This window comes from Condylostylus longicornis, unplaced genomic scaffold (genome assembly GCF_029603195.1).
Source record: "Condylostylus longicornis isolate FDR11 unplaced genomic scaffold, ASM2960319v2 ptg000119l, whole genome shotgun sequence".
Taxonomy (NCBI): domain Eukaryota; kingdom Metazoa; phylum Arthropoda; class Insecta; order Diptera; family Dolichopodidae; genus Condylostylus; species Condylostylus longicornis.
This window is the reverse complement of record NW_026578087.1, coordinates 1,105,422-1,133,161: the sequence shown is the minus strand read 5'-3', so window position 1 is coordinate 1,133,161 and position 27,740 is coordinate 1,105,422. Positions and strand designations below refer to the sequence as shown.

General features: G+C 24.5%; 1 protein-coding gene and 1 long non-coding RNA gene across 10 annotated transcripts in view; one reads left to right on the top strand and one right to left on the bottom strand.

The window, feature by feature from the left end:
• LOC129614786 (disco-interacting protein 2) overlaps nt 1–27,740 on the bottom strand; it is a 92,473-nt gene that overhangs the window by 36,048 nt on the left and 28,685 nt on the right. For all 9 annotated transcript variants that reach the window (XM_055529650.1, XM_055529651.1, XM_055529653.1 and 6 more), the window contains exon 2: nt 6,243–10,065. In XM_055529650.1, coding sequence (XP_055385625.1) covers nt 6,243–9,834 — 3,592 coding nt within the window. In that variant the 5' untranslated portion in view covers nt 9,835–10,065. The remainder of the gene's footprint in view (nt 1–6,242; nt 10,066–27,740) is intronic.
• On the top strand, nt 13,563–14,567 carry LOC129614788 (uncharacterized). Its single transcript, XR_008697400.1, has 3 exons — nt 13,563–13,661; nt 13,746–14,128; nt 14,438–14,567. It is a non-coding gene; the product is annotated as an uncharacterized LOC129614788 (long non-coding RNA).

The window sequence follows — 27,740 nt, the reverse complement described above, 5'->3', positions numbered from 1 at the left end:
ATTTTTATATGGAAAACTAGAAAATAAAGATCAAATCCACATTACTAATACAATGTGTAGTTGTTTATTTTTTTTTAAATTATTAATAAATTCTTAAAAGAATAACTAAAGGAAATTTCTTCATATAACTGCAAGAGAGATGAGTGACGTAATCAGCGAAACCAGTTTCAAAGGCAGCAAAATTAAACTTTTTTTTCTCCTCGAACTGGACTCGAACCAGCGACCTACCTCTTTCTAGGCGGACGCTCTACCAACTGAGATGCAGAGGTATGACGAAATTGCCGAAAAATTGTTCTTCTCTACATGTATTTTTTAAAGGATAAAGAAAACAAGTTATGTGCGTTAAATTTGTCATTATAGAGTTGTCAATTTGCAATAAAGGTTATTTGCTAATTCTTATTTTTAGTCAAATATTCAAATGATTGTATTCTTAGTAAATTTAGTTGTTTTTAATTCTTTTATTCAATTAAAGTACTGCTAAATTTGAAATTGACACTAATTAAATATGCAATCAGACAAAAAAAAATATTTTTATATTCATACCGTCATTAGGAATTTATAAATGCATATTTGTAATGCAAATGCTTATACGAGTACATTAAAAATATTAAAATTTATGTTGGCGTTTAGCTTTTTATTTTCTGGGGAGGTTTGCATGTCTCGCTCACAATGATATTCATTTGATTGTACATACATTTGAACATACAATATTCTATGATACTACATGTTGTGATACAAGCGTTTTCTCTTAATGTATTAAAACCACTGGTTTAAAAATGTTGCATGTAAATTTTTCATAAAAGGCGTGAATAATTCTTTTTGCTGGTTCATTTAATTTAGGTTACTAGTTTTATTTTAAATTTTATTTTAAATTTTTTTTATTTTAATGATTCATAAAATTTAAGTAATATTACATGTTAAAGAAATTAATTAAATTATATATTTATTATAATTTAAAAATTTAAAATAAATTGTGGTAGATTTAATTAAATAATTTCTTCAAAAAAAAATTGATTTTCTCTTTAAATAAATGAACTTTGTAATTCAATTTTTAAATTTAAATTCACAAAATGTAATTGCAAAATTTGCAAATTTTCAAGATGATTTAGTAATTTAGAATAAAACTTTGTTGTTGCAGGTTGGAAATATGGATAAATATATTGATCTAAGTATTTCGTTGGTCATCTTAGTTCACGTTTGATTTAAGTGCATACAACATTCTAAATACACAAACTTTTCAACTACCAACTTTATACACCATCTTATACTTAAAAGCGATAGATGGCCTTATATATTTTCATATAGAAAATAAATGTCATTTGTTATTTAAATGTAAAGGCTAGTTTTCACTCATATATTACAGAATTTCCACAGACCAAGTACGCAATACGTATTATATGTAAGTACTACTAAGTAGTACTTACATATAATACGTACAATTTTGATTGATTAAGGTTCATTTTTATTAATAAAAATTAAATAGAAAATAATTAAATCAATTATTTCTAATTAGTACTTAAAAAGAGGTTTTATAAATTATTCAATTTCAAAAGTTGATTTAATTCTAAATACCTTAATTTAGAATTATTTAATTCGTCACCTTATAATTTTTATATTATTACTATAACTGTAATAACTGCCATTTATAATAATAATAAATGAGACAGAATTACCTTATATATTGAAAATATTAATATATTGTTATTATTAACTTCTCAGTAGCAAAAAGATAATTTCAAGAAATATTTTTTAATAAAAATCATAATATATGTTATAAATTATTAAAAATCACCTTTTAAAAACGTGAATAGTATTTTTACTCATAGTACTTATCTATAAATATATGAAATTTTTAGTATAAAATTTTTAAATTGAAAACAAAAGTTAAAATTTAATGCTAAATAATAACGCCTACAGTAAATTATAATAGTGTTCACATATATAATTCCCATCTCTATTATCAATAAAATATGATTGAAATTTTTTTTTAAATTAAATTAATGTTTTTTTTTCCTAATTACGTTTATAGTATATTTTGATCACCGAATATTTGAATATATAAAAATTTCCAAATTAAGTAAAATATAATCTAAAATTAACTATTAAATTTCCATTAATGGCATACGGAGCCATCTCTCAACTATAAAAGAAGATAAAGAAGAAGACAACAACGAATCGGCGGCCGCAACACAAATTATAATAGTGTGTGCACAGGTAACAAAACTAAAATATATTAGGCACAAATACATAAAGAACATTTACTTAATTTGAAATAGGAAGATGTAAAATTTAAAAATTACAGATATGGGTGAATAATTAAAATTAAATAATGGGAAATATACAACGGTATATTTATATATGAATCGAAAATATTGTTCTTATATAGACAATCTAGGAAACAGGTTAACTTCTAAGTAATATAAAAATACCATACTTGTCTTAAATATTATTATTATTGTAATAAAAATAGAAGAAAAGAAAAAATTCAATTGTGTTTATTTAGTTATTAAAAATTTTCAGCAAATTATCAACGTAAAAAACACAATAATATAAAAGTGAATACCGAAAATTGCTTTGATGACCTTCGCTAAATTTTATACTTGAGATTATCAAATTTTACACATAAAAAAAATTAAGACCTGAATTAGATAACATTTTTTTTCCTGTATTTATTTGGTTCTTCTTTCTCCTTCATAATAGGTAAACAAACACTATGCGACAATACCTTTATTTTTTGAATAATTAAATGGCCTACATAATATACTATTGTGAATGATTATTCTTGAAAGGTACCATGGTAAAAAAAAATGTAATTCTGATATATTTATACGAATATGTATATGTTGCCAATCATTACAAACACTTTTTTAATATACATACTCGTATACTCGTATATGTTTATAAAGTTTAAATTGAAAACTTCAAGATTTTGACATTAAGCTCTCTGAATCAAAACAGCGAAAATATCAAAAACATCAAAGTAAAAATTAGCTAGGTAACGCAAAAGAAATATGAATAATTACATTTGAAATTTGTGAATAAAATTTCGGTTTTGATTTACAATCAAATAAAAGTAGGCAAATATCTTTTTTGATGATAATTTAGATAATACATAAATAAGTAGGTAATATTGTACAAGAAATGGTTTAAAAGAAATTTTATATTTCTTTAAATTTATAAAAATAAAGAATTCAATGTCATATTTGATCGAAATTTAATAAAAAGTAATGTTATTTTTCATATTAGTTTGAGTAAAATACCAAAAATTATAGAGAATGGCACTATTTGAGAGGTTGTGAGAAGCATAAAAGAAGGGCTGTGTTGTGTACGTACAATGAATACACGTGTAAACAGACCCGAAATAATATTAAATTTTTTAAAAGTGATTGTAAGCATGTACGTATAATTATTTTATGATAAAAATCGAAATAATTTCTTGTAAAATAATATTTGATGTCTGCTAGGTTATTGAATTTGAAAAGTTATTTTAAAATTTTAATAGGTGCAAATTAGCAAAAAAATCAGAAGCATTGCATACGCATTTGATTTCTACAAATTTCTAAAATGTTTAAATACTTTATTTTTTGTAAGAACCGCTTTTCATACAAAATTTAATGTGTTTAGAATATTTTATGAACAAAATTAATTTTTGGCGCAAGTTCAATATTGAAAACTTCATTCAAATTTATACCAATAAATTTTCAATAAAAATTCAAAGCAAAAAATAATTCATGTAGAAGAGGGTATTAAGGTATGGCATTGTGTTTAAAAGTCTTCTTTTTCATAATTTAATATTATTTTTGTATGAGAAGTATACACAAGTATTTACATAAATAAATACATGCTACATATTTGTCTGTAGTGATTAAACTTAAATTATAACCTTAATGAAGTCAAGTTAATAAATCAATCATGTTATCGAAAAATGTCATTTTTTTCTGCTATATGGAAATGTCAATTTTCAAATATTCAAAGATATGAAAAATATTTAAGTATTTTAACATCCTAATCCATTTGAATTATTTATTTTTATGCAAAATTAATTCCACCTCGACAAAAAAATATTATTGTTGCTCTAAAATATTTTGATAGCATAGACATTATATTAAATTAAAGTGTATGTATGTGTGTGGTTTGAGTAGCCGTATAACACGCGTGTATAAATAATTCTATCAATAATTTATCTATCGCTATGTATAACAAAAAAAAAATAATATCATTGTGACCCAATTTTAAGATCTCTCTTTGTTTTTTTTTTTTGTAATATTTGAATCGAGATATCTTTGATTTCATTTCTGAATTCTTAAATATTTCATAATAGAATTATAAAATTTGTATTATAGAGAACAGATCAATTTAAACCTACGAGATTTAATATAGGTAAACAATATGTATGTATATGTATCATGTGTCTAGCTAGAAATTGGTAAATGGAAACATACAGCATTTATAAAATGGCTTTACAGTACGCGATATTGATTTTGAACACATTATTTTTTTGAATATTATTTTAAATAAATTTTGTTAATAACTGTGTTAACCAATATCTCGATTCCATTTCAAAACTGCGCTTTCAAATTTCGCACTTACAGATCTTCGCCAAGTATTTCGAGGGTGACCATTCTTGCTTGTGGATTGTGCTCTTCTGTGCAATGTTACTTAGAAGTTTCCTTAGAGTATGCCCGATCTACCTCCACATTTCCTTCGTATTTCGCTTGTCAATAGGTTGCTCGCCTGTTATTATTCAGAGCTCCTCATTACTAATAGTTTCTCGGCATATGATTCTGAGACATCAGTTGATGAAGACCTGTAGCCTCTGTCCGATGGCTTTTGATGTTTTGACAGTTGCCAACGCTGTTTAACTAGTGGGTTAGTGGAAAAGGATTCGCTTTTTGCTCTTTGTATATTACTCGGGTTCGGCTTCTTTATATAAGAAGAATAATTCGACTTGGATTCCTTTTTCTATGACTGCGCAACATTTTCTTCACTCCGTGCTTATGCTATTTGTGGTTCTAATTCATGTTTGGCACATGTGTGTGCTCCTGAAGCACTTCCGCTGTTATGCCATCACTACCTGGTGCCCTATTTCGCTTAAGTTTTCTTTCTGCTATTTTTGTTTCTAATTGGCCGTGTTGTGCTCTTTCTTCGCCTGGTAAGTTGATTAATTAAATGGTGCAAATCCCGCATGTTGTTGCGGTTGTTCCCAGAATATCGATTTTATAGATTCATTTGTTCTATTTCTGCAACCCTTTATGCTTCACGGAGACCACGGACGTTCTTTCCTTGTTTTTGTTCGTATGCTAATGTTAGTTACCGTGAGATATGGTGATATTTACAGAAAAAATTACCGAAATCAAAAAAAATGAGTTAATCAAAAAAATATAACTAAATTTTGTTTTGTGGATTCTACTGTAAATTATAATAACAGTGAACATTAGAAGAGAACAAAAGAAATTCCTTTTGGATTACTATATACGTATATAAAATTATGGATGTAAAATACATGTGCATTTTTGACTAACCTTTTAAGGTATGTAAATCTAGTTATATACAATAATATTCAGAGTTTTATATCTATCAATAATTACATTTGGACAATACTAGCACGTTTACATTATAGTATAATAAAGTTGGCGCCCGAAAACGCCCAATCTATTTTGAAAATATTAAATAGAATATATGTATACATATATAAGTACATAATTCCAACAATCTAAAATATGAGTTAATATTAGAATTTATGTTGTCTTTTGCAGTTGTCATGTTCTCGCTGTTGTATTATAAAAACCACATATAATAAATAAAATTGTTTACAAGATAATGGTGCAGCGATCACTGATCAATCGATCAACTTCATTGCTATATTTGATTTTATTTTGAGTTCTTGATTTTATTTTTAAGTTGAAGTTTTTTTTGGTGGCAATTTCATACGTGGCAATCACCTACAGCTAAAAGAATAACTAAAAATTTAGAGGAAAAATTATTTTTTCAATTTACCTAACTGAAGAATCAATTTTAGAAACGAATTACAATCATTCTTTTCGCTTTTTTAATAAGTATCAAGGAATAAAAATAAAAATAAACTTAAAATGATTTTCTGCACAGGGTATCTCCAAGACAATATGTCTCGGATTTTAGAGACACGTCGAACCAGATTGTTTCAAATAAAAATGTAAGCCGCAATGCAGCTCGCTTCTAATAATCTTTGATATTTTATAAAAATTATTCATTATTATACTCACAGATAGTAGAATTGGTGTATTTCCTTCGCAGCGTCGAATGATTTTTACCGATTTTCCTTTTTGATTTTTTACGTCTAATTTTCTTCTTACTGGCAATAATACCAGAACCATCACCATTTATATATTCTTTATTTTTATCAATATTTAAATACACTTTATTATATCTTATATCTTTAATATTATCATCCGTATTATCGTCACTTTCTGTTGAAATTTTATATACGCGCGGGCATTTACAATATTCCGATGCAATTCGACCCGATTTATTATTATTTCGTTTAGATATTTTTTTAGGGTTTTGTTTTTTTTGTTTAGGTGGATCACAAATACATTCACCTAATTGATTGTCACAATCCCAACAAACATCACAATTTGATAAAAATTCATTTTCACTAAATTCATCATCATTATCGTTATCAGTATCACTAGCTAATGAACAGCGGTTTGAATTTGAATCATTTGAATCACTCATACTAATACCATTTTTAACTAATTTACAACAATTACAACATGTTCCATCCGAATTTATTGGAATTGGTGAACAAATTGAATTATTTCGATTTAATTTTTTCTTATCGCAAACTGATCGATTTGGTGGATCATTTATCGATGGAAAGCAATGGGCTAACGATATTTCTTTTGCTGATTTGTAAGAATCTAAAGGCCAATTTGAAAATTGTTGATTTTTTCTATAACGTTGTCGAGTACGTCCACTACGATTGCGACGATTCCGTTGTAATTTTTTATGATGACGAGTCTCTGTCATTTTCCAATGTTTTGGGTAATCGAATAGGTCTTTTGTAGTAGTAATTGGGAAATTTGAAATACATTTCCTTTCGAAATCAATATCAGCATATGGAATCTTTTCGTGTTTGGATTTTTGTAACAATCTTGGACGAGGACAATGAAAAGAATCATTTTCATAATAATGCTTGTGATTTGATTTTTTTCTGGAATTGTTATTAACTTGATCTTCAAAAATTAATGAAGCATATTTTAAGTCATCATTTGCGAATGTTCGAACTTCTTGAAAAAGACATTTTTGCTTTTTATTTTTATTATTATTAGAATTGCTAATTAGATTATTAAGTGAGGTTTTAATTCGATTTCTTTTATCTGGATACGGAAATGTGTAATCGTTTTGTGTATCTTCACCTCCAGTTATATTTTTATTAGATTGAGTGGACTCGACTTTATGACTTGATGCATTAAATTTTTTATGTATCTCATTTGATGTAATAAAATCATTATAGAATTGATTTAAAGTTTCTTCATTAATTTTTTTACGCTCTAAATAATATGTTTTCAGTCTTTTTAAATGTTCCTCAAAAAATGCCTCTAGATCGCTTATTTCTCTGTTAAATGTGTCATTGTTACAATATGGATCAATTTCATCTAAACTTTGTTTAGTATAGGCTTTTAATCTTTGACGACGTACTGCACAAAATTCTTCGAATTCCCTTAAAAAATGATCATTATTTGTATAAATTGGACGACCATTAATGTCATATCGCTTTAATTTCCGTCGTTTCGAAGAATTTCTTTGAATAATTTGGCCACGTCTAATATCTCGGCCTCCATTAATTGTTCCTTTTAAGTTTTGATTGCAATTTTTTGATCGTCTTCTAAATATACCTTTTGGTTTTGTTAATGTTAAACTGAAACCAGAATCACGTGAGGACATTGATTTAAATGATTCGTTTTTCTTTTTTTGATTACTGGAACTTATATCAATCGATAAATCCTCATCTTGCCCTAAATTTAATTGCTTCCATACCCTTCCTAAATTGACTGAATACAACTCTTTTTGATGCGTAAATGGATTCGTTTTTACTCGCAATTGGTAAGGTATTGAATTATTTGGTGACATTATATTTGAATCGTCATATAAATCTAAATCTGGCTGTTCTTGTTCAAATAAAAATGATTCATAATGTTTCTCTGTTGGTGATACCGGTTCAATTAAATTTAACTCTTTACTAACTGGAGTAATTTCATTTGCTGTACTAAAATGAATATCAGAAAATGATGAATTTCTTGATGGTATTTTTTGAACAGGAAGTTGTTTTCTAGCTGGTTTAACTGGCGGCTGTTTTGTTGGAATTGCTGGCTGCAAAACTTTTTCTGATTCTTTACACTTTTCCGTTGGCGTCGTCGGAGAATGGAGTGAGTTATTTTTGAAATTTCGACTACTCGAAGATGAAAATGCATCGACTACTTGAGCATAAGTGTCATCTGAGTCCGTGATTTCATTATCATTTTTATCCTGAGCTGCTATGTGTATAACAACTTTCTCTTTCTCATTTGTTGATTGTTGTTGCCTTTCTTGATTGCTACTACCGATGCTATGACTAGAATTTATTGATTGTATGGATTTTGATTGCGACTTACTCAAAGGTTTCGTATGATATACTAAATTTGTTTTTGATATATTTAATGATGTTTTTGAATTAATACTATTTATAGATGCACAACTTTGATGTATAGGATCTACAATACAATCGAAATTTGTTTCGAGAAAATTTTTTGCTGGAGTAAATGTTTTAAATGTTATTAAATTTTTATCATTTAAATTAGAATTCGATGATGTTATTGAATTGTATTCTAACCGTACTGCATTTGATTTTTCATACTGACTTGGTTCAGAATAATTTGTTAATGATATTGTACTTCGATTATCGTCAGTTTTATTTGATTCATTTGTAAATGTACCGAAACTAACTATATTTATATTAGAAATATTATTATGTTTACAATTATTTATTTGACCATTATCACTACAATCATCTTCATTATTACTTACTATATCATTATAAATTGATTCACTACTATTTGAGGAATTATTTTGGAAATCTACTGATATGATTTGTATTTCAGTTTCCTTATCGGATGAATTTTTATTTAAATTCGGTTTTAAATCTGAATTGGAAAATTTTTTATCAAGTTTTTCATATGAATTCCATGAATGATTCAATGATTTGTTCCATGATGAATTACCAAAATCATTATTATCAGAAATTTCTGTAGTTTTTGTTGACGATGAATATTTACTTTGAGATTGGGTTTCTATGGAGCCATTTAAACCAATAAAAATTCCATTTTTCACTTCGATTTGTTTGATTAAATTTGAATTATTCGTAGATTTCGTTGATGATGATGATGTATTATGAATCACAGTTAAATTTTCACATGATCGATCTATTTTTGTCGATAGTTTTCCATTGCTTTCTTCATATATAATTGGTTCTATTGCACAAATGTTGTAAGCATTTGATGTGGAAGATGATGTGTGAATAATTGTTTTTAAATTTTTACTAATTGCATTATTTGTACTATCAGAATGTATTAAAACATTTTCATTAATGTTAGAATTGTTATCACCATTATTTAAATTACAATTTGAATTAATTGCTCTTGCTCTTAATGCAGCACGTTTTCTTCCACGATCTAAGTAACTTTTTCGTATACTGATTCGTTTAAATGAATCGCTACGTTTAAAACTAGCATCCATAATACCAACTCCATCTTTATCTTTACCTTTTTTCTTATTACGCCAAAAATTTCTTATCGATTCGAAAGTAATTGGTTTCATTTTCTAATTGTGAAACCATTGGCCTAAACCAATCGTTTAAATTGTGATTCAGTTTGTTTATTGGGCTTGATGTCGTTCAATATTTGTTAATACTCTTCCCATTTTGCATGTTGTTCAGTTTTTACATAATTTAAATTTTATACACTATACTACTAATTTTGCTTAATTTGTAATATAAACTTGTTAAGTTTTCATTTTAATATTTTTTTCTGGAAATTATGTAATGCGCATCTAGAAAATTTTTGAAAATTGAGGTTATTTTTTGTGTTTCTTTTACCTAGAATAAAAAAGAGCGACATATTTTTATTGTAGTCTATAAGTAGTTGAAGTTTAATAATATGTAGTAAGTATAAGAACTGCCGTGTCTATAATTAAGATAAATTTAACAAAAATCTTAAATTATTTCTTTATTATTTTTAAAAATAATAAAAAAATTATTTTTAAATGTTTATTATACATATGTGGTTCATAAATCAATAAAACTGAAAGATACACCGTTAGTTGTTTTTATAAGAAAATTAAAAATCAGAAATTACTCGAATTCAATTTGATTCTTGACTTTAATAGCATTTTATTTAAACAGTTATACTTACAAGTATTTTTAATTGCGAAAATACAATTTAAGATTTGCGCATGTGTTTTTCTCAAATAAAATTCTTATCAAAACCAGAATGCCGTATTAAACCGTTTTTCATATATTCACCGTTTCTTCAGTTTTTACCTGTTAAATTTGAATGAATTTCCGCGTATAATTATTTTTGTACGTGCATTTTATGTAACCATATTAAATTTAAAAATACATGAAAGAAAAACCAAAAAGTAAAAAAAACAAATCAGGTAAAATAAAACAGTTAGAAAACGTAAGAACGAAAGTGCGAAAAACTTTTTGAGATATCGTCAGATAATAATAAAAAAAATAAGAATATTTTCTTTTTTTTTTATTTTCACTGACAAAAAAATTATAAAATAAAATGAGAAAATTATAAAAATAAGAACAAAAGTAATTGAAATGAAGAAAATGTTAGATTGCTTTGGGTTTCAACAGGTTATATGGGCTACATGTGTACGTATATACATATGTATGTATGTAAGAATGTATTATGTTATTCTTACACTTATGTGCTACATGAAACACTGCTAGAAAAATTAGTAAAAAAAAAAATTCATATAAAAATGAAAATCATTAAAACATTAATAACAAAATTCTTAAGTCATTCAAATAAAAGCCAGAACAAGAATAACAAGAAATGTTGTGGTTTTATTTTAAATTCTCACATTTTATCGTAAAATCTACCAATATATTTTAGAGCAAATATAATATACATACATACATGAATCAATACAAATTATCATTAAAATTACTAATTTAAAGAGAATAGCCTGAAGTCTCAGAGTACGAACAAGAACGAACACTAAAATATTTTTGAAGTAAAATGTTCCGTACGCGCACCTCTTAATTGTTTTCCATTTGAAATATTATTTACCTCCTGTGGTTGTAGCAACAGAATTACTTGTGGTAACAACAGAACCCTTTATGCATATGAAGAAGCATTTGATCTAAATAAAAACGGGGCCATAAAATAAAGCATGACAAATAAATTCTTTTCGTAAGTAGGTACCTTTCTCATAAGAAACGATTTTCGAATTTTGATATCTCAATTATGAAAAATAGTTGACATTTCCGAAGATAACCTTACAGAGATGTCGCTTATAAATAAACGTGTGTGAATATTAACTAGAATATTTTTTACAATAGTATTATTTTTATTAATGCGGAAGAGCATATATATATATGTATTATGCATTTACAGTTCATTATACACATTTCTTAATCCAAGATTGTACACCAAGGCAATGTGTTTGTCTACATGACGTATTCTGTTTGAAGGGCAATATTATTTTTTCTTCAATGACATTTCCTTTGCATAGAAAAATTTTTTTTAAATTAATTGAAACAGTGAAGTGTTAAACGGTTTTTTAAACTATTTAGTCAAGTATTTTTTAAGTAAGAGTAGAACAATAGTTATATCATTATTATTTTGATTGAGAACCTGTTTGAATACCATTGTATATTTTTCGAAAACATTTTGTTTCTTAGATGCATTCAATCAAGTTGCATTTGATCGATATAAGATTTATTTAACTATAGTGGCCAGTTATTCACTATTTAAGCCTGCCTTTGTGGGAAAAAAACTTAAAAGTATTTCTGCATCTTTGTTAATACTTACATAAAAATATTTTTTTTTCGTTTTCTTAACTTAAGATTTAAATAATTTCCGATTTTTATGTTTTTCTTTCTGAACAAGTTTTACTTGCAATCATAAAATTTCTGTTATTTTTCTTTTATACTTTCTGCGCTCAATATTTCTTTTTTTTTATCAGGAAATTAAAAAGGAATAGTGTATAAAATATACAAATGAACTGTAAAAAAATTTAATTTTTTTTTTCACTTGTACAAGTAATTAAAACGTTACTTCTTAGGTTAAAATGGGATCTAAAAGAAAAAAGTCGGTATGTGGAGCCTATGATGTTTTTTTTAATTTTGAATTTGAAAATAAACATATTCGAATACTTAGATTACAGTTTAATGTTCCAATAACTGTATAAAAAAAAATGTATAAAATTTTTACATGGAATGTATTTGTAACTGTAAATAAAAGAAAATAAAAATTATGACCACTTCAACTTCAATGGAATCATTAATCTAATCAGTGTGTTTTCTTTTGCACATAAGAGCGTCTGTACAATAGCATACAAATATATACACAAAGTACCCATACCTTATTGTTAGAAAAAAAGTTAATGAGCTTTGAAAGGTAAATAAAGTATTGATTTTATTTTCTTTGAAAATATTTCAATGTATCATCGTTATTTTCAACTGATTGGTTTGGTTATATACGATCAATATTGGAGTAAAAAAAGTAATTAAAAAACTTCTAAACTCTTCAACCTATCCATTAAATGAAACCTTTTTTTTCTAGGTCGTTTGTACATACATATGTATGTACATATGAAACTATGAAAGTACGAGTGGTACATATTTATCAACCAATATGTCCATACATATGTATGTATGTACATATCTAAAGTAAAGTATGCGAGAACGTAAACATTTTAGTATTAAAGGTAGCACTTATTTTGTGTTTGTTATTATACAGTAAAAGTACTAAATTTTTTTTTTTTGCAAATAATTTTAAATTACGATTTTTGTGAGTTTTGAACTGAAAATAAAAACTAAAAGAAAAATAAATGTATGTATGTATGTAACACATATATTAACGTGTTTTTTTTAAATATTTATTTAACAAAGAAAACAATTTTCAAAAAAAAAATGAGAAAATTTTAACTTAAAGTTTTATTTATTTAGATAAAAAAAAATAACTCTAAAAGAAAGAAAGCAACAGAAAATGAAAAAAAAAAATGGTATCATTAAAATAATTCTTAATGACTTTTAAGGACTTCATTGTATGAGCAGTGAACTTAAACACCAACGCAATTACATATATTTTAATTGCTTCAAGGTTTTCATTATTATTTTCCATATACTTACTACAATATAACTACAATACTACACGGTGGATTAACTTAATGACAGAAAGAAAATTTTTATGATAATTATGTATATGGTGAATATAGTATGTAAAGAGGCTATTGTGAATACTATAGTATATATGTATGTATGTATATTCGAAAAAGTAAAATGACTTGAAAATGAGTGAGAACTTTTTTTTTATATTTTAATGCTTTGCAAATATTTTTATTTAGTAACACGGATTTTATGTTTGTACACTGGGATCAAAATGTTGACTAAATATTAAAAACGAAGTGTAAGAATATTTTAAATTTGAAATGAACTAAATACATACATACGTATATTATAAAATAATTAATTATTAATATTGTAATTTTAGTTTTATTTGCAAACCATCAGGAAAAAAAAACTTTAAAAATCAAATATGGAGGTTTCACAATAAGAAAAAAAAGTGCTTGGAGTGAAATAGTTGAATCACGTTTCTTTTTCGATTATATAAACAACTTTATTTTCGTAAATATCAGAATTTGATGAATGGAAATTGGATACATTACAAAGTTTGTATTATGAATTCTATTAGAACTGAAGTTGTACACTTTATTCTCGCCTATTTTGAGAAATGTGATAAACATATCAGCATATGCGAGTTGGAAAAAGCGAGCAATTCCAATGTGCTATAAAATTCATAGGACAAGTTATGAATAAATTTTATGTACTTGAAGTGAAGTAATTGCAAATTTATGATAGCTTTCAATAAGTTAAGTAGGTATACTTTTTATATTTATGAATAATTATCATGCAAATAACTTTTCTTTCTACTAAAATTAATAAATACGTTGTTAAAATCACGATTCACATTCATTTTATATAAGAAAAAATTAAATAATACATAAATTTATTTATTGTACATAAAATAAGAAAAATAAGCGACCTTGTCATAATTAGCGTTGGTTTAAAAAATATTATATTTTGTAATTTAAAAGAATCGATTATTAAAATAAAAATTATAATAAGAATGTGAATCAAGTTAAGAATAATTAGTCTAAGTATTTTATTTTTCTTTATTTGTAGAAAATTTAATCGTGAAGGTGGAAATACAATCTTATTGCAAACTTGAATACAATGAAAACAAAATAAGAACAAAATAAAAATGAAATGATTTTTCATTTTTTTGAAAAATAAAATGACAATATTAAAAATATGTGCGTTGGCTAAAAATTTCCATGCCATATAATATTAAATAATAAAGTAATCATTTAGTAAATAAATTTAGAAAATCATTTCCCTTATATACTTTTCATTACTGTTTTATTAAAAAGCACTAAAGAAATAAAGTATTAAAATTATTGTTGTTTCTAAAATTACTGGAAAAAATCGTTTTTCGTTAATTTCCTGATGTTTTGTTATTTTAACTTAATTGGCATAATTATTATAGACAGAAATATTTAAAATAAAGTAATTTTAAAGTTTTTATTGTTTTATAATTAAGTAATTGGATTAATTAAAAAAAAACCTAATTCTCCATAACGAAATTCGTGTAAATGACATTAGTTACGAATTGGAACACGACAAAATTCTGCAAGTGATTATTATTTTATTTCTTAGACTTTTGCAATTGCAGAAGATTTGATGCATAAATATATTTTTAAATGAAAACATTTGAATTTTTAAAATGTCATTTACAAAAATTTTTTAATCGCAGAAAATTATCATTTAAAAAATCAAATGACTTGATTAACATGATCGTGATAGTCAACCTTTGGCATACTGCGGAAACGGCCTCTGAAATTCGCTTTTCTATAACAAATTCGAAGTAGAAAGTAATTTGTTAACAATTTAAAGTTAACTATTTTAAAATAATAACATAAATTAAGACAAGTTAAAACAGCGTTTACTATTAAAATTGATTTTCAAATTTTATAGAATTTCCATTGAATTTGATGAAATGTTTTTAAAAACTTTCTTTTAAAAAAATTTTTGTTTTTCTTTACTAAATGATTAAATAAATTAATTTAGCGGAAAATTTAATATAATTTTACAATTATTTTTAGTTGTCATTTAAGTACATAAGTTTATTTTTGAGTTTTGAAGTCATGATTACCATGTTTAATTATCATTTATTAAAAAATAATAAATGATATTTGGATAAGGTTGAATTATTATTCAAAATTATTATTTTATTTTACTGTACAAGTGATGAATTTTAAAAATACATCGCGTTATTTTATGGTCAAATGATGGCAATTAAAACATTAAATAAAATCAGAAATAAAAAAAAAATGGAAATTAAAGCTTTTTTTTTTTTAAACAAAAACAATATTTTAAATATTCTTGTCGTGTTTAATTAGCAAAAATAAAAAAGGTTAACCATGTTTAATGATATTATGTTCAAGGTTGTTTTTAATTACATACACCTAGTTACACGAATATTTAAATATTTTTTTTTTATAAATATATTTTAATCGACAATGAACTTGACTTGAATATTTTTCATAGATGCAAAAAAAAAGAAAACGAAATCAAGTTAATTATACATGAATAAAAAATATTAAATTGCTACAATTAGTAAAATGTTTTAAGAAAATTGGAAAAGAAAACTTAAAAAATTTAAGCTAAAAACTTTTACAATATTGGATATTATACACCAATTTATATAATTTTACTTCAAAGAAATTTTTTAGTTTAAAAGTTTAAATTTGTCGAGAAATTAATATTATAAATATTGCCATACTATATATAGAGCTAAAATTCTCTCAATACTTTGCTATTTTGATGATTTTTCAAAATAGACAAACATATGTCAGCACTCCGAAGTTGTATTTTACATAATGATAAAAATAGAACTTAACTCTAAAATCAAGCCGAAAAAGGCAAATAAAATTAAAGTAATTGGAAATAATATACTTATGCGAAAAAAACTGCGGCAAAGTGGTCTTTCCTGTTTCTCTTCCATGGGCCTATTGATACCAGGAAAGCCTATGAAACTATTTTTATCATTTTGTAAAATACGATCGTGACAATATAAATACTTCCTAGTAGATCTAATAATGCAAAGCCCGAAGATGGGTAAAATCAATAATGGACGTGAAAACTTGGAGGAGACAAGGCAAAGATTTCCTTATGCTTTTTAGATCCAAAATTTTGAAAGCAAAATTTTTGTGGAAAATTCAAGTAAAATGAGAATGCAATAAACGTAAATGATCATTGATAGGCGGATTGATATATTAGATAATATGCGTAACTTCCCTATCGTATAAATTGCAAAATAACAATTTACTTTAACAACAAACCAAAAAAAAGTTATACTTTAAGCATTTTATATAAATGCTACGTTTTGATTTTTTCACAAGGATATTATGTGTTTAAATTGCAACAAGTTTTAAACTTTAAACGCCAATTTTAATACTTTTTTTTTTTAATTTTAAACCATTTTGCAGGAAAAAAAGTTTATCTTCCGCTAAAGATATAATAAGTCATTAAACGTCATCTTAACTCAATAATTATGCATATGCTGCAATAAAATATTGTTAGCACCACCTGTTAATGAAATAGTCACCGCGAAATGCATTTTAATTAATGATTGGTTTTATATACATACCCACACAAATGTATACAAAATGCAATATTAAATAACTGAAATTAATTTTATAGCGCAAAAAATAAAACAATTTGACTTTTATACGATAAAATGTGCGAAAATAATTTTCACTTTTCTTTGATAATCGTTAATATGGTCATAAAAAATCATTAAATACTCTATAATCTACGATTAAATATAAATTGTTGTATAATAAATCAATAATGTATGTAATTAAAAAGGAACCAAACCATTTAAACCGCGCCAGTCTGTTAAAGAAATTAAATAGGAATATGAAAAAAAAAATACAATAAAGAAATATGATTGGTAAACAATGTTTAAATAAATTACAAGTTTCACGTATAGATGTCGTTGATCTATAATATGACTGTGTTAATGTTTTGCGAGTTAAAATAGCAAATTATGATAATACAAATTTTTTCGTTAAAAATACAATATTTCGGTAATTGTACATACACATGCATTCTACAAATATATACATACATTCATAAGTATATTTAGGTAAAGTAATAGCATGGTTGGTCATGAATCAAAAGTCATCAAGATTAAAAAATTTCTAAAAAAATAAAAGTGCGAAAAGAAATAAAAAGAATATAAAAACGATAAATTGGACTAGGTGTAAAAGGGTGGCAAACAAGAATGATAAACAATAAATAAGAAAAAAAAAATTAATACTGATTTGATCGGTTTTAAATTGCGCTTGTAAACAATGCGTGACAACTAACTAAACGTTTTTGTTTTCAACACTTTTTTTTTTACATTTTTATTTCTTGTAAATTGAAACTGTTAATTAGATAATATGAAAAGATTTTTATTTAATAGGTAGGTAGGTACTTGATTGATTTTTTATAACGTGACTGATTGGAAGCATAAGCATTTTTTATATAAATATTCTTTAATCTTTTTCCTATTTTATTGTTTTCTTTTATAGTTCGACTTAATATCCACCTACAATTACACTCAATACAATATTAAAAATTCTACTTGAATTGTAATAATTTTAACCATAATAGTATTGTGTAAATATTTATTTTAATCACCCACATTTTAAATTGATAATGTGACTGTTTCTATAGTAAATATTTAAATTATAGAACACATATACATATTTAAAATTCAAAATAAATATTATAATAATAATCAGGTACTTAATTTATGAAAAGTGTTTGACAGTTACATTCTATACATGTTATTTTATGTTTAAAGACTCTCTTTACCTAACGGGCTATCGATAGTTTAATTATTTTATTGTGCTCTTACACAGTACTGTAAAACCTACTCATTTGATTACATATTATTTTAAGGAGCAGCATGTATTTAATAATAAGTAACATAAAAGATCAAAAGTAAGTAATAAAATTAAATCAGGAAGTTTAATTTTTACTCGCCCAAAATTATATACATACATACATACATACATGCATACATGTTTTGTAAAAACAATAAAAAAAATATTTATGGTTTCTTTTTTTTTCATATTTGACATGTTTATTAAGTAATTTTTAATTTTAATTTCTAGATGCCAGTTAAACCAATTAGAAATTCGCTGATGCAAAACACATTGCAACACTACAAAATAATTTTGTGTGATACTGACGCCAATACGACTAGTGTTAAAGATATGACTGAAAGACACAATTACGACGACGTATCTCTTGTGGTTTGCTTCAATTGAAAAGCGCTGACGTTTGATTTATAGAATTTGGAAATTTTCTTACGGAGATTATTTAGAAAAACGCAACAAAATTAATGGATAACAAAAAAAACAAATTTGTGAAAAAATTCAATATCAATTCAAAATAACACACTGATTTTCAAATAGTTGCATTGTAAGTGTAATTAAATAAAATAAAAATAACAACACATCTATTTACATTGTTTTGAAAACATAAAATTTTAATGCTAGCATGCCAATTCAAAATAAGTATGTATAGGAAAAATGTTAAAAAAATGTTTATTAATTTTTGGAACACGATCATTATTTTTGATGTTACTAGTTATAAACGAACAAAATTTAAAAGCATTTTACAGAAAAATATTTTGTATGAACACTATTTTTTAAGTGAATTTCTAATTTACAAAGAAATAAGTAAACATTTTGCTTTAATTTTTTCTTACAATTTTTTATATAAAATAAAAATATCATAAATGAATAATTTAAATCCAAATTGATTTTTATGCTCCATTTACATTTGCGAACGAGCAACAAAGACTTGAACAGCAGTCAATAAATATTAATATTGAAAATAATGAATAATTTTTTTTTAAATAGTTAATAAGAAATTTTTATAAGATTAAAATATAAAAAATTTCTTTATTAAAAATTTTCTCTTTTCAAAATATTTACAAAATACTTGCTTCATATTTTTATTTTATTTTTTAATAGAACCTGACGATTTTCAAGCGGAAACAAAAGTTTATTTTTCAATTTTTTGTTAGAAAATGCTCAATTATTTATTTGATATTAAAATTTAATGTATAAAAAAAATCTACAAGTGGTTAATTACCCATACCAGTACTCAAAAAAATTTATATGATAAATTAAAAAATTTTATTATTTATAATAAAATTTTTCTTTGAAATATTTTTTCATTTCAAGTTTTTGTCATCTTTTTCCTCATTATAAAATTATTAACAAGTAATTTGTAATAATAATTTAATATCGTAAAAATAAAAATTATAAATTTATTTTCATGATATTTTCTTTTAATACTTTCTTTTTAGTTTTGATTGTTGTTCATAGTAAAATAAAATATTAAATGGAAAAAAGATGGTGGTCAAAATAATGTGGACAAAAATGTAACAAAATAAAATTACGAATTGTCAAAATTGTTAAATATTGAAGACATTTGTACAAATATCAAAATTATAAGATTCATGGATTGGTTGGTATATGGAATTCAAAATTCGATCTGGTCTTTCACGGTGGTATAAATTCATTTTTGAAATTTTATTATATTAAAAATTATATTTAACAATATTTAAATATTTTAGTAAATATGTTAAAATGGACTAATACCGATTGATTGGTATTGACTCAAAATTAAAAAAGGAAATTTATTTTGATCGGAAATGCAAATCATTGATTGTGTTCCTTCTGCAAGGATATATAATACTCTTATACGTAACCAAAATTACTAGACTGATTAGAGCCTAATAAACACTAAGAGAAAGGATATCTGAGAAAAGTATTAATGTTTATACACGCATATTTATCCAAATAGATAGTTTCAATATTTTAATACGTTTTTCTGTCTGGAACTAGAAGTAAAAAATATTTTGATATAAGAGCAATTTATTTTCCATTTAACTTAATCAAACCTACAATTTTCAAAAATTATTATAAATTTTTTACAAAAGAAATTAGAGAATTAATATCAAATAATGAAAAACTTTACATATTTTAATATTTTTATATTTATATATTATAAGTAACATAGCAAAATTATAGAAGACGAGATAAAATCGTGCCGATATTCTTCCAAGTATATAAAAAACAATGAAGATTTTTTTTTTCTCAATCAAATAACCTTGCATCGTGATGATCTACTAAACTAAGGTGGTCTTTATATTGTTGATTTTATGAAAATATTTTTTGCTTTTTTGAAAAATGAAAAATAAAAACTTTTTTTCAAAGAAATTCATACATTTATAACAATTAATGATTTTATATAACCGTACACAACAATAACAGAAAAGGAAAAGAAATTTCAACAAAATATTTATTTAGATTAAATTATTGAAGCAAGGCAACCTGCCTTGAAGTCACTTTATGTTCCAAATAAATACTTTGTTAGAACAATAAGAGTATTAAGAATATATTTTTTGTATGTGTAATTATTTAAGAGCATTTTTTTTAATTGTATTTAATAATACCGTTATAAAAAAAGTCATATTCATATTCATAAAAGTTATTCAAAAAGTTTTTTTAAAAAATCATAAAATTTGGTTGTATACGAGTATTAAATACAATGAACAGTTCCCTCTAAAATTATGTAACTAGTTTGGTCAAATTCCGAAATAAAAAAATAAATAATTTAATAAAACAACAAATAAATTTTTACTTCGGAAATTTCGTAAAATAACGGGAATGTGTTTTTCATTTACGAACAATTTTGCAATAACGCTCCGAAAGAGATAACAACCGAAAATATTTTCTCACTTTACTTTGCTTATAGTTAAGAAGAGACCCATTAACCTGATCCGATAAATTCATTTAGAGGCTATTATTATAATATTTTATTAATATTTTAAATAATAATTTCTGCTGATTCAGCATCGGAAAACATACATACATGTGGCATAGCAATTCATAGGCAAACCTTTTCATAAAAACTAAAAGGAACAAACCAAAACCCGAATAATAAAATCGAACTATTCGTGATTGACTGACTATTTGCAAACTATACTTATTCAACATTTTTACAATTAAAAAAAAAAACCAAACATTAAAATGTGCATTGAAAACCTAGAGGAATGAGACACAGTTAAAATTTAAAATAAAAAAAAAATTGTAGTTTTTCTTTTTTGATATAAAATGAAAGAACAAAAGAGAAAAACAAAAAAAAAATAATTATTCAGATTTTATTCTTTATGGCTTTCAATTTTTTGTTTCTTATTTTATTTTATGGATTTTAGCTTCATCTATTTATGGATTTGAATAAACTATGAAACAGAAACAAAACAAACAATGGCTATTCTTTGATCCTTTTAAGGAATTTAGGGCATTAAAAAAATTGTTTTTATTTTTTCTTACGTTCTGAATTTCAAATAAATAAAAAAAATCAGAAAAAGGAAAAAATAATAAAGGCATTGAAGTTAAGGAGTTGCGACTCAAAAAAAAAAATTTTTTTTTAAGATAAAAATCTCTAATATTAAGATAAAAAGTTTTTAACACTGACTAAATAATTTTTTTTTTTGGTTTTTAAAGAGTATTGACTGTCATGATTAATAAATTCAATGGTTTTTATAAAATTTTTTCCTCTTTGTTGATGCCGTCTTTTTGCCACTATAAGAATAAAAATTTAATAAGAGTGTTAAAATTGGAATTCCTTAGTGGAATGAAATCTGCATAAAAAATACTTTTATACATAGCAAAAAAAAATTTATTGAAGAAGCAAAAATCCATGAACAATGATTTTTTATAATTTTTCCTATATACAATTATTTTGTTTTTGTTATAAAAAAAGTCCCATCAGAATTAGAAATTTTTCCCAAGATAAAAAAATTCACGTGTAAAAATTTGTTTTGAAAACTATAAACTGAGCTTTGATTACCAACAATTATTTAACAAAGTACGAAGTACTGACTATATAAAAAAAATAAAAACAAAAAGAAAAAACTAAATTTATTTAGCAAAAATTCCCAAGTTTAAGATAAAATATCCTTTTGTTCACTTTTTTGACAAAATGCAGCAAGATATTTTAAAATTCAAAATTCGAGAAAAAAAAACAAATATTCCACGACGCCGGTAGTGGAATAACTAACTGACGGTGGTGAAATAGCCTAAATTCGTAATTTACCGCTAGGGTTTTTTTTGACATTATCTCTTTCTATATAAATGCAAAGCACCGTGAAATTGATTTTGCTCTTCCACTCTTGTTCTTGGTTGACAACAATAAATGCAATTAAATTTTATGTGTACTTATTTGTGCCTATTTTTAACTCATTTCTCTTTCCTCTTTGTTAGGAATCTGGCGAATTTTCTCAACTTTTATACTGTGAAACATTACCTCTCTTTTTAAAACCATAAGCCCCAAATCTGCTAATTTTGCGTAAACTTAATATTTCTTAAAAAAACAATTACGATAATAATTTTTTTTTTATGTTATGAACGTGAGAAATAAATTGTTAACATGAAATTTATGTAACAAAGACAAACCTTTAAAATGAACTACTAACAGCAGGCATAAATTTGATATTACATAAAAAAAATAAAGAAGATAAAGAAAAAAAAATTTTTATTGCTAAAATGTCCTTAAGCTCTGACCTTATGCAACATTTGAATCAAAAATAATGACAGTTACTTCAAACATTTGAATTAAAGGTATAGTGAAAATTTTAAATTAATAAATAAAGTTCTTTTAAATTTAACATGTTCTAGGGAAAAAAGTAACATAATCATTTTCGTGATTTTCTAAATCACTCATGTAAACTGAAGGGGAAAAAATTTACATAAATATATAACCGTAATATTATGGGATATGTCAGAACAACTTTAAGACAAATCCAACTACCATAAATCAATTTACAGTCACACAAAATGTATGAATGCGTTGTTTGTATACACATAGGCGTTTGTATACACATAAAAATGTTTTCATTTTGATTGAAACATTATGCAATAACTAATCAATATTTAAGAAAAATTTTCAAATAAATTTAATATCCGTCCACACACTTAATTATGTACGCGCGTGTACACAAGTTGAATTACATACATATATGAATTCCAATAGTGTATGGAATAAATTAAATTAATAAATATTAAAATAATAAAAAATAATACGGAATAAATAATATTTAATTTAATATTGAGAATTAATGGAAAAATTATACAATAAATAAATAATTGCAAGATTTTTCAATTTGATCTCCTATAGTTTTTATGACACATAAAAAAATTTTTTTTTGTATAAAACGCATGTAAAATTTTGCGTTAATAAAAAATAAATATAACAGAAAAGGAAAATTGTATTTGTCACACAAGTTTGTTACAGGCTAGCAACTAATGTTGTCTGTTCTGTGAAAACATTTTTGTTGTTTTGCTTAATCATTTTTTATTCAATACCGTAGTACAGCACCCGGCAAACTATGACCCGCGGGTCACGGAGTGACCCGAAGCATGATTTTATGTTCCCCGCTTCGAGTTTTTAAAGTAACTTTCCAAATCTATGTAAGAAAAATAACAAAAAAGTGAACGAAATTAAAGAATTTTTTATTTTCCAAACCATTTATTCAAATGTTATAATGGATCAAGTTATAATTGTGAACAAACATTTTCACAAATAAAGTATATATTAAATAAAAACAGGAGTAGTTTGACTACGGAGCATTCTGATGAATGTGTCTGACTTAAGGTATCAACATATGAACCAAACTTGTCCAAATTAACTGCAACAGCACAGCATCATGGAAGTCACTGATTTTGAACTTATAATATTAAATATTGGTTTTGTTATTTTTTGATTTATTTTTATTATATGTGTATTGAATTTATTTCTGTTATGTTTCTATTTATTTTAATATATAATAAATGAATTAACTTTTCGTTTAACTATTCTTTTTAATTGCTTTTTTATAAAATTGCCGCTGACCCGCTATGAGTTTAAAAAAATCTGATTTTTGACCAATTTTACCCACGACCAAAAAAGTTTGCCGACCACTGCCGTAGTAGGTGAAACATTAAAATATTCAAAGATTTCTTTGTGCGTTTACAATTTTATTACTTTGACAGACTAAGTAATGAATTTGTGATTTAATCTTTGATTTTTAAATTAATTGTGGTAAAGCAATGAATAAGTATTATTTGGAACACACGACAAAATGTTTACTTGTATACATATGTATACGTATGCATAATTTACAAAATATGTTAATTATGTGCAGTAAAATTAAAATATCGTAGGATATTTTTAAAAACTAAAAAAATACAATCATAATTTTGAATTTTAATAAGATCACCATTGATTCTGTTTTGTCATACAAAAAGAAAAACATGTTAATTTAATTACGAAATTGAATATTGACACATTTGAGAAAATAATTAGATTTTAAAATTAAAAATGAAAACTCTAAAACAAGAAAATAACGTATAAGAAATTTGCAATTAAATCTAACATTTTATAGACAAGCCAAATTGGATCAATATATTGTAGCAAAACAAATTACACGATCAGAATTTGTTTTGTTATTAAAATATTGTTCCAGTGACATGTGTTGAGTTTTAGGAGAAACTGTGATTTTTTGGAAAATTTTTTATCCTAATTCTTCAACATATTCAAGCCATTTGATATACTCAAACCATTTTGCTTTTTTTCTCTTTTCATAATATTTCGTATTTTTTTTTCGTATTGTCAAACTCGACGAATAGGCTAAATTGAAGTTTGAAAACTTCCTCATACCTTGAATTTTAAAAATTTTATAGTAAATTATTGATAACAAAAAAAAAAATTAATTTCAAATGAAATTTAATTACGCCATCTAACAAAATCTTTTCAAAATATTGATAGTTTTTCAAAGTTAAAATTTTTTTGGTTTAAATTTTGAACTTCAATAAAATTGTTGTTGCAAGAAGACGAGTAATAATTTTTTGTTGTAAACGTTTCAAAAGGCATTACCAAGGTGACTTTTATATACAATCTGTTATTGTTGTGTCTTATAAATGTAAAATTGAAATTTGATTGCAAACTTTTGAAATATCATTTTCTTCCTGTATAGTATGTATGAATGTAAGCATGTATTATATACTTCATTACAATTAGAAGAAATTGTTTTCGTTTAAAAATAACCATCAATCAATTTTTCAATAAATTAATAGCTTAGAGGTAAATATCTACACAACATACATATATAAGGTACGTTAATTCAATCGAACATCATTAGAACACAAACAACATTCGCGTTTCATGCAAAGCAATATATTTTCGCTTATATGCATATGTGTTTTTGTATGTGCGCTTAAACATTTAATTTTGATTTGCTTTCAAAAAATACACGTGAAGGTATTTTTTATTTTATTTTTTTTTGAAACCTATAAGTACCCACTTTGTTTATTTCAGAAAAAAACAATTAAAAATTAGAGGATAATTGAGGTTATATATCCGTCAACTGGAAATGCATGATGAAAATGAAAAAATAAAAAATAGAATTTAGATTTTGATTAACATTTGATTATGAATTTACGATTAAAATTTGATTGAGTCAATGGCACACTTTGTTTTATATATTTTCAAGTTGAATATTCTTATAATGTTTAATTGATTGAATAACAATGGGATAATCGTTTGCAGATTATTAAAACTGATTTAATGTAAGAGCATATATCGATAATGTATATACATACATATGTACATATATTGAATGAAAAATATTTTATCTTCAAAATACAGGTGTTTTTTTAGGAACGATGGGAAAATATTTAAAATGAGGCAGGGTTTAGGCAGGCATCAACTTTTTTTCACCATCGTTGGACGTTAAGTAAATTTTTCAATCTAACCAAACCTACAATCTTTATTCATCAAACTTTCAACCAATCAAACAAAATTCACGAACATTTTAATTATTGTAATTAAAAGTGTAAACGATGAAATTTATTATATTAATTATTTTCATTACTAATCTATTGCAGTACAATTTAGACAAATCAAATACGAAGTAATACGAACATTAATAATAACAGTAGACTTATATAACAAAATTAAAATAAAATTTTATGCTTCAACTTAATTAGACTGTAAATAGTAACTAGAAGAATTTAAACCATACATTTTTCAAACATAATTTATAATATTAACAATTTACCGTATTAAATATCTTTAAACTCAACACATAATTTCTTGTAAAAAATATTTTCATCCAAAAATTTCAACACTTTTCAATTCAAATTTATAATGAACCTCTTCAGATTTTTTTTTTTGTGCTTTCCAAAAATTCATCAATAACTATTGTCAATTAAACCATTGTAATAAATGAGAATTTGATTAGTCACCGAAAAGAGAAAAATAAGAAAAACTGAAATGCTTTTGAATTTTGACAGCTTCTTCTTTATTTAATCAATATTGTTATTTAATCAATACTTTTAAACCAGTTTTTCTTATTTTTTTTTCTCCAATTGATATTTCAGAAGTTCTCTTTAAAAAATCACAATTATGTCTGTCTTGTGTCTATCTTTTTTTACATCGTTTTCTAATTTAATTACATCAACCAAAAAAATTTATTAATTTTAAAAATAAATACTTAAAAAATCATAAGTCAAAAATTAATCGGGTTCATTCAAAGAAGAACCTCAACTCACCTGTCTGTAAAACTGACAAATCTTTCTCATACTTAAAAAATTTTTACATCAGTAGGTCAAAACACCTCTTTTTTGTTCAACTTCAAATCAGAGAGACAAAATTAAAAAGAAAATAAAAACAAACAAAAAAACTAAAAATTTGAGACAAAAAATCGAATTATCATTTTATAATTAATTACAATATGGTTTTTCATTAAGAACTCTCGACATAATTTAAGAGCTACGATAAGCTTTAGAAAGATCAACATACAAAAAAAGTTAAAAATATTTTTACTTATTTAAAAAATGCTGTTAAAACAATGACAACAAACATTAATTTGTTTTTGCCTTTTGTCATACCAAATAAAAAAAAAATTTTCCCGTTTTACATACTTACTGTTTTTCGGTTCATTAAAATATTAAAATATAAAAAAAAGTTTAAAATAATAAAATACAAAAAATTTATGTAAATTTTATGTTAATTTCATATCAATAATCGTGATGAGCTCAAACAAAAACTTTAAGTTTGATAAAGATTATTGATAAAAGAAAAAACTTTTTTGTACGTCAAATAAATATTTTCACACACATTAGAGCTGAGTTAAGTCGCGAAGACACCAGTTTTATGCAGTTGAAATTCAAATTGGGATGACGTATGTGAGTCGACTTAAAGAGTTTTATTTATATTTTTTGTGTTTACTACTTGAGGTGTATAACCCCTAATTACCAAAGTCTATAAACACGTAGCTAACAGGAAAAGTTAACCCGGTAGACGAAATATA